This window comes from Strigops habroptila, chromosome 5 (assembly GCF_004027225.2).
Source record: "Strigops habroptila isolate Jane chromosome 5, bStrHab1.2.pri, whole genome shotgun sequence".
Lineage (NCBI taxonomy): Eukaryota > Metazoa > Chordata > Aves > Psittaciformes > Psittacidae > Strigops > Strigops habroptila.
Window position 1 is genome coordinate 36,045,287 of NC_044281.2, and position 15,730 is coordinate 36,061,016.

The 15,730-nt window shown below is 42.4% G+C and overlaps 1 protein-coding gene across 1 annotated transcript in view; it reads right to left on the minus strand.

Annotated features, from left to right (window-relative positions):
• The window catches only part of CTNNA3 (catenin alpha 3), a 491,060-nt gene that overhangs the window by 44,628 nt on the left and 430,702 nt on the right, over positions 1–15,730 (minus strand). The window contains exon 15 of the mRNA XM_030487065.1: positions 10,923–11,104. Coding sequence (XP_030342925.1) covers positions 10,923–11,104 — 182 coding nt within the window. The remainder of the gene's footprint in view (positions 1–10,922; positions 11,105–15,730) is intronic.

The following is a 15,730-nucleotide window of genomic DNA, read 5'->3' on the forward strand; positions in this document are numbered from 1 at the left end:
ATAACGGGGGTAGGTAAAAGGGAACGTTTTCTACATATCTGAAGTGGAACTGTAAATGTAATGGCACTTAGTCAGTTCTGGGTTTTTAGTAATAAAGGTACCATTATCTTTTGTGTCAGTGACAGACTGGGTCGATGACCAGAGAGAAGACAGAGTAGGAGGTGTGGAACCAGTGAGTGATTTCCAGATAGGCAAGAGGAGCTAGCTGAACCTGACAGAGATCTGAGTGCTGGGAGAGGCCAGAAAAAGACAAGGAAGTCAGTGGATATTCGGGTGCAATGGAAAAGCTCTACAGTATTTCAGAAGCATCTGGCTGCTGAAGGGAAAGTAGGAGGATCATGGGTACCTCTGAAGTGTAAAGGGACACAAGGAAAGGTAAAACAAATAGTGTGTTATGGTGAGGAGCTTCACGGATAAACTTGAGTAGGAATAGAATTAACTCTTCTCTTACATCATCTTTCTGTCCCATGGTCTCTTCACATCCCAGTAACTACAGAACTGTCATCTTGACTTCTCACCTTCTTTTTAGATTCCCCCCCCACCTCGATTTTCCTCAGCAAAGACTAGAATATCAGGGAGAACAGATGAATTAAGTCTGATGACTGTTATCAGGTTAGGAGACTTGCTAGATTGGGCAGCAGCTTAACCAGAAGAACTACAGAGAGAAAAGTTCAGGCTAAGCTGCAGTCGTTGGAAGTACTAGAGGTATAAGCAGAATTGTATTTAGGTTTACTGTAAGGATAAAGGAGGACAGTTTTTCTGGGATGACTTTGCTAGATTTATTTTTCCAAATCTTGTTAATTTGTTTTGCTATTTTTACTATTTTTCTAATATTAACTCTGATATTGATGCCATTTTAGAAACAAATGTCAAGTATCAAGAGCAAATACAAGACATTTTCTGAACAGTCTGCTGAGAGCTGCACTTCAAAAAAAAAAAAAAAAGTGTTCACAGGGCCCCATTTGGAATCTCGACGAACCTACAAAATGGGTAAACAGGGTAAAACCCCAGTTATTCTCATTTACTGTTTATATCACAGAGAACTGAAAGGGATTGTCATGAAGACTTCAACCAGGCACTGTGAATCCTGAACGCACGGACTGCATGCCCTCAGGACATGCTGTGAAACAGCCTAGCAGAAGTCAGTTACCAGAGCTGATCTCTCCCTTGTATATCTTTAAAATCACCTCAGACATGGCAGCATGCTCTGCCTTGTATGTCCGAATCTCATCTGAGATCGGTACTATCTTTCCTATCAGCAAAATGCTGCAAAAAACTTGCACTGAAGACATCCTGCAGTTTTTTGTTATTGGGGAGCAAGGCTCAAACAGTAAGGATGTCCACTAGGACTATACTCAACAAGTTCATGACAGACTTCCCCTTCTGCTTAAACCACTGGCCCTTTCTTGCTATTTTGTCAATATAAATTAAAAATGCCAGTGTTCTGATCCTAAGTCCTGCTTGAATTAGATACAAATTCCTTTATATGAGCAAAAGGGGATTTGTGTCTGCTTACTGGTAAATGCCCTCTTAATTACAAATCCGCTGTGACAATGGGAAAAGAAAACAAAACAGAACCGTTCCATTTACGCAAAGCATACAGGAAAAAAAAACCCACAACCCCAGGATTTTTCTTGTACCTTTTTAGCCAATCATCAGAGAAATTAGAACATCTTCACCAAAATATTATTAAAACTATTACAGCAGCTGAGGCAATTTCTTGCTACATACCTCTACAGAAGACACAGCAAAACGACAGAACATTGACATGTGATTGACCCATGTAGTTAAATACGTTTCCCCCATAAAATTAAAAGCTCCAATTCCTTTTTATATTTAGACGTTTTCAGTGAATATTCATGCTTTTGCACCAGGAAGATGTAATGTGGCAGGACACAAGGAAGAAAAAAGCACACGTGTATGTTTATAAATACAAAAATCCCTATTTTTTCAACCTTCCATTCCTTTTACAGGTAATTCTGCCTGTTGTACATTCCAAGACATTGCTGGAGAATAGAGATTCCTGTATAGCGGCATTACTTTCTGAGGTCAACACATATCTCCCTAACCCAGTGCTGCCTTCAAGGTAATTTTGTCCACACTTTTCTATGTGTTTAAAAACACAATTCATGCCTGTATTTGAGATGAACATATAAATAAGCAGTTATTTCAAAAGCCCTGCAAGGCTTCTTTTCAATAATGATGTAATTTTAAAACAGTTAGAAAGCTTGAGGAAAAAAGTTTTTTCTTATTCAGAGGAAAAACGAGTGCATTTGGGCACTAGATCAATAATGTATCCAAGCCTGCTTAATAGCTACTTGCTCAGTTTCTGTAAAATACAGGTGTGAAAAACAGTAACTCCAGAAGCCAGACAGGAGCTCTGATTGCTTAAAGAATTGTAACCAGCCTTTCTTAAGACAACTGTGAGTCATATACGCTGGTTGTACCCTAATGTAGTTGTTTATAAGTGCTTCAGAGTTCCTTGTAACATGAAACTTTCTTTAATGTTAAAACTTTGTAAGATCTGTTTTATTTGGGGTGAACCAATTGGTTCACAGGCCAAGATTTAAAACTAAAACAGAGTGCACAGTACCTGCTTCCCAGACAGACCCTATGTCCCAAATCTAAAATAGCCTCCTCTTCACTACAAGTATGCTTGTTCAGATGCCAGCTCTGTTCTAATCTTTCGTTTAGATACCACCCATCAATACAATAAAACAACGTCACACACAATATAGTCTAAGCAGCAAGTTAATTGACTGCTCTGTGTTTATACAGATTCTTTCCAGGAATTACGTTCACTTAAAAGCTCAATTTAAATGAAGAAAACTCATTCATTGCTAAGAAAGAAGCTCTTCCTTTAAAATAGTATATTCCCACACAGCAGGACGGATCTCTCACAGCTGCAAAAGTGGAAGCTCAAAACCAAAACGAACTTGGATCTTGAAACCAGTATGCATTATGTTTTGGACTGAGTTTTCAAGTCAGGAATGGTCTTTGTACAGCTGTAGCATGTCAGATGTCAGGCACCTAAGACTACAAAGTTGTACTTACGTACAACTAAGTGAACATTACAGCATTTAAACACATCTTCAGCACTTAAATACATCGCACACATTGCACTGTCAGACAGCAGAACACCCTATAAATGAGAGTTAAGTAATTCAAAATGGGATCTACACAAAACAAAATGCTCATCATGAAGTCATATATGACAGCCAGTAGGAAAAACTACGAACAAAGGAATCTTTGTATCTTGTCCTCACCCAGGAAACAGAAGCCTTTCAAAAGCTGAACCAAGAACTGAAATCCTCCTTTCCCTTCTCCATAACATAACCGACCAAACAGTCATCACGCTGGCAGAATTTGGGACAAGTCTGACTTCAGCGCACAGAAATGTAAACCCGCATCTCTTGCCACCTCTCACTAATAAATGTCGTAACTGCTCGGCTACAGCATACGTTGGGTGTGAGGACTATAGAAATGATGGCTTTGTGGAAAGCAGAGAAACCTCATACTCATCTTCCTGTCCCCAAACTATCCCATGAATATTTAACAGACAAATATACATGAAGTTTTTGGAAGAGCAATTGGAATCCCTAAATGCTAGCCAAGCAAATTTCTCTTCTGCACAGGAAAGTATCCACAGGATGGTGTTAAAGCATCTCCCACAATTCCTAATAATTTACAGCCTAATACTCTGGAAGGTGAAAATTCAGTTTAAACTCCCTCCAGCCAAAGCAACCAGAAGTTCTGTTATCTTGAGTGAATCCCTAAGATACTAAAAAACCAAACAAACCCTGTTCCTTACAGTTCTGCACAGCAGGCATTCAAATGAGATGCAGACAGGCACTTTGGATAGATTCTGACCCAATAGGGTGCCCTGAAAATGCCTAGCCTCTTTGAACAGAGGATTAATAAAGCACCTCTCATGCATATTCAAAGAAGGATGGTAAGTGACAGGCACAAGGGAACGGTTTCCCAGGCTTTGCTCATTTCTGCATAGGCCAGAAGAACATTTTTCTGATCAACCACTGGGGAAGCCAGCAGAGCCAAGCCAAGTTGGTATTTCTTGAGAAAGTGAGGAATGGAGCTGCAGCTACATGCTGAACACAGATAGAAAACATCAGCAGACCCACTGAGACCTTCTTTGTTTCTCAGCTTCACTGAGTGCCTTTACCGTTGAAGCCATGGCAATACAGGAACAATATCCTTGATCTTTTGCCTTTACCACTACAGCCCCCTAAAGATAATAAAACTACAATCCAGTTCATTTTCAGCAAAGTAAAATTCAGGCAAGAAATCTCTAACAAACTCATTTCTAGCAGCAACAACTTTCAGAGAACAGACAGAATGAAACTGCCAGGAACATCCTATGTTATCCCCCAACAAGCAACAATTGTGGTGGAGTCCAAACAGGAATAGAGAGCCACACTTCCAACAGAGCAAATGCCTGTTATCTGCTGCCTCTACCTCTGTCTGTCAGGACCAAAGCTTATTGCAAAAATCATAGTATTTTTGCAGAATTTTTATATAATATAATATAACCAGTTTTGCATACTCAGACCTGATTATCATGTTTAAACCACTGATGCTGCTACAAACTTCCAGCAATAGATTTTTGCTCTTGCTCAATTACTTTTCCATCTGCCAAGTGTAAGTTTTCTATGACAACGATTTATAGGACTGTTCACTGCAGCAAGGTTCACCATCAAGTTTCAGTAACCTTATGTCACGTAACACATAAAAAGTTTAAAGAAAGCTGGGACAATATGTGCTACATAAAATCACAGTAGCCATATGCAGATATGTCTACCTGCAGAGGACATGCCTATGAATGTTCAGTAGGATAAGAATTGTTTCAGATTAGGTTCTGCAGGTCCCTTCTGCAAGACTCAAAAAAAAGCAGAGGCATCTGCCTCTCTGATCAAATAAGGAAGCTAAGCCGTAATATGCTACTTCAGTTGGTTACTCATTACACTGGTCCTAACTTCTGCTGAGCAATCACTCACTGGCCTTCACTGAAGTCATCCTGAAGTATTTTTCTTAATGACCTGAGGCACACACATTGATACTTTATGCCACCATTACTCCCATTACCTTCTGTCTGAATAATGAGCTATTTTAATACCAACATTAGCTTGGTTTTAGTTTAGTATATTACTGTTGCATAATACAGTATAATACAGGTCAGGATAATACAGACACACACACACACTCAGATGCCAAGATGACCTTGAAAAATTAAAGCTTTCGAAAGCACTCATTGAGATTAAATAAAAATTAATGCAAGGTAATACATTTGGAGGAAAACAGAAATCAGCTTAGGTAACAAATGACTCAAATGCAGAAATTTTACTATTTGCCTGAGTAGCTTCTGATCTAACAAATACAAAATGTCAGAATCTTTTATTTCTTCAGTGTTCAAGCACAACTACAGGCTGGGCAGACTGGATTGAGAGCAGCCCTGAGAAGGACTCAGGGGTGTTGGGTGACAAAAAGCTCAACATGAGCCAGGAATGTCTGCCTTCAGCCCAGAAAGCCAACCGTATCCTGGGCTGTGTCCGAAGGAGTGTGGCCACAGGTCGAGGGAAGTGATTTTCCCCCTCTACTCCAGTCTTGTGAGATCCCACTTGGAGTACTGCGTTCAGCTCTGCAGCTCCGAACACAAGAAGAGAGGCTGAGAGAGTTGGGCTTGTTATAGAATCATAGAATAGTTAGGCTTAGAAAGGACCTTAAGATCATCTAGTTCCAACTCCCCTGCCATGGAGAAAAGGCGGCTCCAGGGAGACCTTAGAGAAGCCTTTCAGTACCTAAAGGGGACGTAGAAGAAGTGTGGAGAGTGTCTTTTTAAAAGGGCTGTAGTGACAAGACAAAGGGAAATGGCTTTAAACTTAAAGAGGATAGATTCACATTAGATATTAGGAAAAAAATCTTCACTTTTTCACTGTGACTCCCAATGTGTCATGAGGGTGGTGACACACTGGAACAGGTTGTCTAGAGAAGCTGTGGATGCCCATCCCTGGTAACGCTCAAGGACAAACTAGATGGGGCTTTGAGCAACCTGCTCAGACAGCAAAGCTGTCTGTTCTGGGACACTTAATTCTTTACAACTACATATAGCAGCATGATACAGTTCTGATGAAACTAACAGTGAATAATGTGATGTAAAAATGCGTCTGAATGCGTACTGCCAGACATATGCTCTGTACAGTATGTTTTATGACTGACAGCATGATATGGTACAAGCAGAAAAAGAGATGAGACAGTACTACAGGTTTAAATCAGGGTAATTTTGTTACTTTTTCCCTTTCATTGGGAGAAGAAATAAAGTGCTAAAAAACGTGCAAAACTCCCAACCAACCAAATGAATAAAAGGAGGCAAAGAAAAAAACATAAATTAAGGATGAGGTGAGTATCTCCAGGGAGGAGCCTCGAACCCCGCAGCGAGGGGAAACCCCGCGTCCAGGAGCCCCAGTTCCGAGCGCCGGGAGCCCCCGCGGGAGCCTCGAGCCCCCGCCAGGCCCCGCCCAGGAGCCTCAGCTCCGCTTCCGCGCGCAGGGACTCACCGGGGGCGGTGCCGGGAGGGAGGCACCGCCCGAGCGGGGAGAACCCGCCCCGGGGAGGGCGGGAGCAGCGCGGGGCGCGGCCCTTGGCGCCGGCAGCGCGGGCGGGGCGGGGAGCGCTCGGCTCCGGGCAGGGCCCGCTCCGGGAGCTCTGCTCCGGCTGCCCCGGCGGTGGCAGCGGCGGCACCGGAGAGAGCCGAGGGGAGGGGAGGCTGCGGCGCAGAGTTCGGGGTGCACAAAGTGCCTCCGCTGGTCTCTGGGGGCGAGGGTGCACAACGGGCAGGGCTGCGCTCGGTGCGCCCTGGTGGAGGTCCTCTGCAGCAGGGGCTGAGCTGCAGGACACTGTTAGTAGGCTAAAAGATGTCAGGGGAGCTGAGAGGGAGCTGGACTGTTTGTCCCAGGCCCAAACTGTGCAGGAGCCACAAGTGTCCACCATGGTGCATAGAGAAAAGGAGGAGGGCATTAATCCAGGAAGCTGGGAGCTAGTAACAGAAATAAAAACAACAAAAAAAGGAGGAAGAGGACACTTAAAAGTAAGGGGCTTCCTCCAAAATCTGATGTCCCCACCCAGAACCGCTTTGCAGTTCTGCAGGGCGCTAACGAGGAAACTCGCAACTTGCCAAATGAACATGCTGCTGATGCACCAGTAAAGAGGATCACTACTGGTGCCTCCAGGAAAAAGCAGCGGTTCATACTAGCAGGTGACTCTACTTTGAAGAGCACAGAGGCACCCATCTGTTGTCCTGACCCAGCCTCGAGGAAGGTGTGTTGCCTACCAGGGGCTCGGATCAGGGATGTTGCTGAGAGGCTGCCTGGTCTAGTAAGTCCCACTGACTCTTACCCACTTCTAGTGGTCCATGTGGGTGCTACTGATATAGAGAGCAGTAGCCTGGAGAACATTAAGAAGGACTACAGAGCCCTGAGAAAAGTGGCTGGGGGGCTCTGGAGCTCAAGTAGTTTTTTCATCTATCCTCCAGGTCAGAGAAGAGGACCTTAAAAAGGCCAGGTGGATTTGGCAGGTTATTAAATGGTTAGAACAGTGGTGCCATAGTCAGGAGTTTGGTTATTTAGAACATGGGACTCGATGTGGGAGGCCAGGACTACTGGAGGCTGGTGGATCTGGTCTGACAAAGAAGGGGAAGAGCTGCTTTGGTAGGAGACTTGCCAGGCTGGTCAACGCAGCTTTAAAACAGATGTGTTGGGGGAGGGGAGCACTGATCCATCCCAACACTCCCAGCCAGTGGCCAGCACCTGTACTAAGTGCTTGGAGCGATGCAGAGGCATTTCAGCTGCTCCAGCCAATGAGTCAGCTTCATCTGGAGCTCGACTCAGATGGCTCTATACGAACACCCATAGCGTGGGGAATAAACAAGAGGAATTAGAGATGTGTGCATGGCTACAGGGATATGATATCACTGCCATCACAGAAACAGGGTGGGATGGCTCCTGTGACTGGAGTGTTGAAATCAAAGGTTACAGGCTCTTTGGTAAAGACAGGCGCGGCAGACGGGGAGGGGGAGCTGCTATTTATGTCAGTGATAGGCTGGAGTGTATGGAACTCTATCTGGGGACAGGTGATCAGTCAACAGAGAGTTTGTGGGTCAGGGTCAAAAGGAGAACAGCGATGGGGGACATCACTGTGGGCGTCTGTTACAGGCTGCCTGATCAGGAGGACTCTGTGGATGAAGCACTTTATAGACAGACAGGAGCAGCCGCATGCTCACAGGCCCTTGTCCTCATGGGGGACTTCAACCATCCTGATATCTGTTGGAGGGACGGTACGGCCCGGCACAAGCAATCCAGGAGGTTCCTTGACTGTATGGAGGACAACTTCCTCTTGCAAGTAATAGAGGAGCCGACAAGGAGAGGTGCTATGCCTGACCTCGTGCTCACCAGCAGGGAGGGGCTGGTTGGGAACATGATGATCCAGGGCAGCCTTGGCTGCAGCGATCATGAGATGTTTGAGGCCCTCAAGGCAGTGAGAAAGGGCACACAGCAAGCTCACTGCCCTGGACTTCAAGAAAGCAGACTTTGGTCTCTTCAGAAACCTGCTCAGTAAGGTTCCGTGGGATAAAGCCCTCGAGGGCAGGGGGGCCCAAGAATTCTGGCTGATATTCAAGGATCACCTGCTCCAAACTCAGGAGTGTTGCATCCTAACAAGAAGGAAATGGGGCAAGAAGGCCATGAAGCCTCCATGGATGGATAAGGAGCTGCTGAAAAAACTTCGAAGGAAAAAAGAAGCTTATAGAAGGTGGAGGCGAGGACAGGCGGCCTGGGAAGAATACATGGATATTGTCCGGGAAGCTAGGGACCAGATCAGGAAAGCTAAGGCCCAGTCAGAATTGAGTCTGGTAAGGGATGTGAAAGGCAACAGGAAGGGCTTCTATAGGTATATAGCAAATGAAAGACAGACTAGGGATAACACGGACCCTCTCCAGAAGCTACTGGGAGAACTGGCTACCCTGGGAGAAGGCTGAGGTTCTTAATGATTTCTTTGCCTCAGTCTTCACTGGCAAGTGCTCTGACCACATCACCCAAGTCTTGGAAGGCAGATGCAGGGACTCTGAGAATGAAGACCTTAGGCCCACTGTAGGAGAGGATCAGGTTCGAGATCATCTTGAGAACCTGAATGTGTACAAGTCCATGGGACCTGATGAAATCCATCCATGGGTCCTGAAGGAGCTGGCGAATGAAGTTGCTAAGCCACTATCTGTCATATTAGAAAAATCATGGCAGTCAGCTGGAGTTCCTGACGACTGGAAAAAGGGTAATGTAATCCCCATTTTCAAGAAGGGGAATATGGAAGACCCAGGGAACAATAGACCAGTCAGTTTCACCTCTGTGCCTGGCAAAATCTTGGGAGCAGATTCTCCTGGAAAGCATGCTAAGGCACATGAAAAACAACGAGGTGGTTGGTGACAGCCAACATGGCTTCACTAAGGGGAAATCCTGCCTGACCAATTTGGTGGCCTTCTATGATGGGGCTACGGAACTCATGGACAGGGGCAAAGTGGTTGACATCATCTACCTGGACTTGTGCAAAGTGTCTGACACTGTCCCACAGCACATCCTTGTCTCTAAACTGGAGACATCAATTTGATGGATGGACCACTCGGTGGATAAAGAACTGGCTCGATGGCTGCATGCAAAGAGTTGTGGTCAACAACACAATGTCCAATTGGAGACCAGTAACGAGTGGTGTCCCTCAGGGCTTGGTGTTGGGACCGATCCTGTTCAATATCTTTGCCAGTGACAAAGACAGTGGGATTGAGTGCGCTCTCAGCAAGTTTGCTGATGACACTAAGCTGTGTGGTCCGGTGGATGCCATCCAGAGGGACCTTGACACACTTGTGAGGTGGGCCAATGCCAACCTCATGAAGTTCAGTCAAGCCAAGTGCAGGGTCCTACACCTGGGTCAGGGCAATCCCAGGCACAGCTACAGGTTGGACGGAGAAGAGATTCAGAGCAGCCCTGCAGAGAAGGACTTGGGGTGTTGGTTGACGAGAAGCTTAACATGAGCCAGCAGTGTGTGCTCGCAGCCCAGAAAGCCAACTGTGTCCTGGGCTGCATCAAAAGCAGCGTGACCAGCAGGTCGAAGGAGGTGATCCTGCCCCTCTACTCTGTTCTCCTGAGACCCCACTTGGGAGTATTGTGGGCAGTTTTGTGTCCTCAACATCAGAAGCACATGGAGCTGTTGGAGCAAGTCCAGAGGAGGGCCACAAGGACCATAAGGGGGCTCAATAACCTCCCAATAGAAGACAGGCTGAGGAAGTGGGGGCTGTTCAGCGTGGAGAAGAGAAGGCTGCGTGGAGATCTCACAGCAGCCTTCTACTATCTGAAGGGAGCCTACAAAGACGCTGGAGGGACTCTTCATTAGGGGCTGTAGTGACAGGACAAGGGGTAACGGGTCCAAACTTAAACACGGGAAGTTTAGATCAGATATAAGGAAGAAGTTCTTTACTGTGAGGGTGGTGAAGCACTAGAATAGGCTGCCCAAAGAAGTCATAAATGCTCCATCCCTGGCAGTGTTCAAGGCCAGGCTGGACAGAGTCCTGGGTGACATGGTCTAGTTTGAGGTGTCCCTGCCCATAGCAGGGGGGTTGGAACTAGAAGATCTTAAGGTCCTTTCCAACCCTAACTATTCTATGATTCTATGACAAGCATAGTTCAAAACCTCCCTTTCAACATTTCAGTACTACTAGCTAGTGTGCCAACACTAAGTACATTAGCTTAGCCACTCAATTTTGTAAAGATGCTGTCACCTGACATTAAAAATCTCTGTATTTCCTGCTGTAACAATATAAAAATGGCCTCCAATATTTATGAATATCGAAATCTCTTTTTTTGCATAATTACCTTGTGAAGTCAGTCATCTCCATCATAATCACACACATCCTCTTGGCCAAAACAATGATGTCATTGCTAGTATCGTCCCATATTTCAATCTCTGCATCAAGCTTACTCTTGACTTTTTTGAAGTCAGCCACTTGCTCAGCTATCTTTTCCTTTTCGGCCTCTGGCAGTTGAGTCATCTTTGCCTGAAACATAAAATAATTTGATTTGCAAAACTTCCAGGTCTGGGTATTTTTTTTTTTTTTTTAAAACAAAATCTCTGGGTATTATTAAATATATAGTTTAAACACATTGTGGCCTGAGCCAACTGTTCAAGACTGAGCACTTCTGAGTTTTAAGATCTATATGCTATCACTCGGTTGAGCCAAATAAATTACTTCCATGTAACAGGGACTGTGGTGTCTGTGAAACCATTAGTAACAAGTAGACAGGGGCTAAGATATTATGTGGCCGTACGGCACTCCTGGCCTTTCATAATACCTCTGCCACAGGAAGCAAGATCTTTTGGCCTGTTGGTCTTGATGGCTCTACTGCATACTGAGCACCTTCTCCCTGAAGTGGTCCATCTCTCGCACAGTTACATACAGCAACTATTAACACACTGTAATTTTGCTGCAATTAAACAATAAATACTCTTGTTTATAAAATATCATCTACCATCCATAATATGGAAAGTTTAAGGCAGTGGCGGAATTACTTGCAGTTAATACAACAAGTAAGCAGTTTAATATGTAATGCCAAAGGTTTTCAAGCCATGCCATTTCACAGGTTTTATTTATGCTGGAATCACTCTGTCTCAAGGTTAATTTTCCCATTTACATGAATCACAGGAAATCACAGGTCTCCCAAAGTATAACTATGTTATAACTGCAGTCACAGAATTAGAAATTATAACTATTTTAAGGAATCGTTTTCCTCTTTCGTTAAAAATAAATCAAAACAAAACAAAATCAGACCAGAGAAGATACATCTTCCTCACGGCTGTAAGATAAACTTGCTGGGAAAGGTGTGAAACAGACAAAAATAAGAGTTGGGCTAGAGAGTCAAGAGAACTTTCTATAATTTATATTTACTGATTGGTGGAACAGCTTCAATACTGGTTTGAGTTCAAGAACACAGGCCTAAATCTGGAAACCACAAGAAATGTGACATTTTAATAAGGGAACTGTGACATACAATATCCACCTATGTACCAACAATAATGAGTTTCAGGTGGAATAAGACACATTATCCACTGGAACAAAGAGACAAAGGAAACTACAATTACGACCTTGACTTTTCTTTCATTTTCCTCATACAGCTTTAAAACCAAGTACAGCAACAAAACAATTGTATACACAGCTTTTTAAGCACAGATATGATTTTGTACCGGAATAGACAACATAATGGTAAATGTGAAATAAAGACCTAAACTGAATGACTGTTATTATATAAGTGCAGTTTTATTTTGTCCACCAAGAGAAAATTATTTTTTCATTACTTCTAAGACAAAACTTTTTTTTTTTTTATTGCAGTAGCAGAGTTAAAACTAGGTGAGAAGTTATATTTTTCTTCCTTCTATTATAAAAAACACCCGGTATATATATTTTTCTTTAAATTCTCTGAATTAACTCTTTAAAAGGCTATTTATCCTGGGTAGCTGGGAGTCTCCAACACTGGGGTTATTTGCATTATCCCACTTGCAATTTGAAATTGATATTTCTTTTCATTTTAGACCCTTCTAAGATTCAGTCAATTTGCTATCACAGACACTGGAATTTTAAGGTCAGAACAAATTGTCCACATAATGATAAAAATAGAGGACATACAGGGAGCACACACTTCAAGATTCTGACTCTTCTCTCACTGGAGTATTACAATGAGACCCTAACCCAATAACTGGCCCTGGCCTTTTGCCTACCTTTGTCCCTGGCTACACTCTAATGAATTGACTTTCATATGAACTTATGATTATTCTCTCCAGGTGTTAGAGTGACACAATTTTTTTAATTTTTTTTTTTTCCTGATCTGTCCAGATCCACACCACCAAAATGCTTACCACTTACAGGAAGGCAGGAAGAAAGAAAAGCAACAGAAAAAAGTACAGCAGATTCAAGCAATTGTCTGTGTTATCAAAAACTCCTTCCGTCTGAGACAGAGGCAAGCCAGATATCCTTTTCAAATGGAAGAACCTCCTTTACAAAATTATTTCACACTGCCTGCTTTGTTGGTGGTTGTGTGTCATATAACTACAGAGAACAAAAGAGAAAAACTGTGTTCTTCAATTTTGTAGGTTAAAAAGAAAACAAACCCTACTCTCCTGATGGAGTACATGAAAAACGTTTCAGAGCTTTCACAAGCAAGAACACAGAATAACATGCTCTTCACATACTGTAGCTATAGGATAATGGCATAGATCCCAAAAGACCTTATTCATGTCCCTGCTTTGCCTCAGTTGAGAGCTAAGCTCTTCATTCCACCACAGACTCATCAGCCACAAGAAGCCATCTCACCTATGTTCTTGTTCCCTTGCTGCAAAGTCAGCTGATCAATTGGTGGAAGGGAACAAGATCCCTCCAAATCACTCAAAGGACAGTAATGGATTTCAATCAAACTACTTCAAAACAGTTCTAACTGTAACATTTAATTGTTTTTCCTGTATGATCTTTATAGATCATTGTCATAAAATACATGCATATCAGCTGAGCCTATTTAATCAGGAAGGTGAGCATAAAATAGGCACTTACACAGACAACTATACAGATGGGTTTTGAATGCCAGTATGCAAGTACATTACTTGAATACAGCAGAGTCTCAAAAGTGATACTCTTTAAACTAGCAAAATGCGTCCACTGCCTTTCACAAAGCAACCTACTTTTTCTACTCAGTGAACAGTTGTTTAAGTTTGGATAAAGAGGTAAAATAGAGAACAGTGGATATTCAGCAATTCATCACAAATTGAATACACAGGATCTTCCCTAGAGATGAATTATGTGGGCGTGTGATACTCACAGTTGGAAGAAGCTGAATTTCTTTTGTAAAGTTTACTACCAGCTGACTTCTTCCAATTTTAAGAATTGTAGCACGCCTGCTGAGTCCAGCATTCTTTGAACTTGTTCAAAGTGCCCCATTTATGCTGCCATGTCAGTTCCTGTATGTTTTTAGATACAATATAATTGGATAAAAAGCATTTCTGTTCTTGTCATTTCCAAGTGGATTATGTTATGAGCTAAAACATTTTGCATCTTCTTCAATATGTGCACCTAACCTGTAGCAATAACTCTGAAATTAAGCTAAGATGTTCTCTTCACTAACTTAGTAACTTAAAAACTTAAAATAAACGTCTTTAAAGTCTAAAAATTAACTGGGCAAATTCTTACTTGACCTTCTATTCAATGCAAAATCACATGATAATAAGCCACTAACTACCCTCACTGGAATTACACTGATCATGATGGCATAAATTTCCTCAAGCAAAATTACTGTGTGATAAGCTTGCAGAGTAACTACACAAATTAGACACAACAACCAGAAGATTTAACTTTCAGCTGAGAAAAACTGCATTAGTCCCTGGATCCACAAGGTACTTGTTTTTATTGTAACTAAGGATTTGATCCTATGGGTATTCTTCAAGGATATAAAACCACCCTACAAATAATAATCAGTATTGCTATCCAGTTTAATTACTGAGAGATCTCACAGCACATTGCCCCAGTTAATCTGCATCCCATGGTGTGGGATGATGCCATAAGCACTATCATATTCATTTTCTGAGGGAAAGATCAAAGAAGTAACATTTCCAAGATCACCTACTGCAGAGCCAGGAACATAAATATAAGGTCAAATCTCAGTCCTGCTATCTCACCACTAACCTATAGTCTCTCTACATAGAGATTCTGAAGAATTTATAATTAACAATATATGAGTTTTTCTTACATAAAGAAAATGAGATCTGCTAGTTAAGATGTTGCATTTATTACAAGTTGCATATGCACATCACATCTGGTTCTACAGGCTATATATTGTGATATAAAGAGAACGAAAAAACACATTTTCATAAAGCACTAGTTCCCTGTTGGAGCAGTGAGAGATGTGGCAGGAGAAAAATATGACACTCTTGACAAAGGAAGAGGAATCCAGAGCGCTGTTATGCAAACTAGTAATTGAGACAGATACATATAAATAAATTGAATTACTATAGTGAAAATGCCCAAAAGAAAGAACTTAAAAAGGAAAAAAGGTTACTCTGCAATCTTGCCATATCACTTCTGGAACACTGTCGTTCTTAGTGTTATCACTGCATGCAAAAGCCTTGCAATAGTACAGACATCTACTGCAGAACAAAAACCAAAACAATCCCTATCTAAAACCTTAAAATCTGTCTTCCCTATACAGATTCTTTATATTGCTAAACAGGTTCTAGGTATAAATCTTCAAATACCATTACCAAAAAACAGTCCAAAAAAAGAGGCCTTAAGCCGTTGTTCATGCTTGCTGCAGCAGTAAATACATTTCTTCAAACACTTCTATAAGAAAAATGTCCATGAAGGTTTTGTCAATATGTTGACTTAGGCTGAGAGGACATGTACCTTCTTTAATCCAAGCTATAATTTTCTATTAATTTTGGGCGTAATGCACCAGTTATGGCCCTGATATAATCTGAAATATAGGAAAAATTTTCCCAAGATACAGAATCAGGCATTAAGCAATGACTGCTATCTAGATACTCTAATAAGGAACATTTACAGTAACTGTATTATTTTGAGGAGAAATGGAAGAAAAAAATAGAAATGTACATCCCATACTGTTCAAATACTGTTGCTGGACTTTTT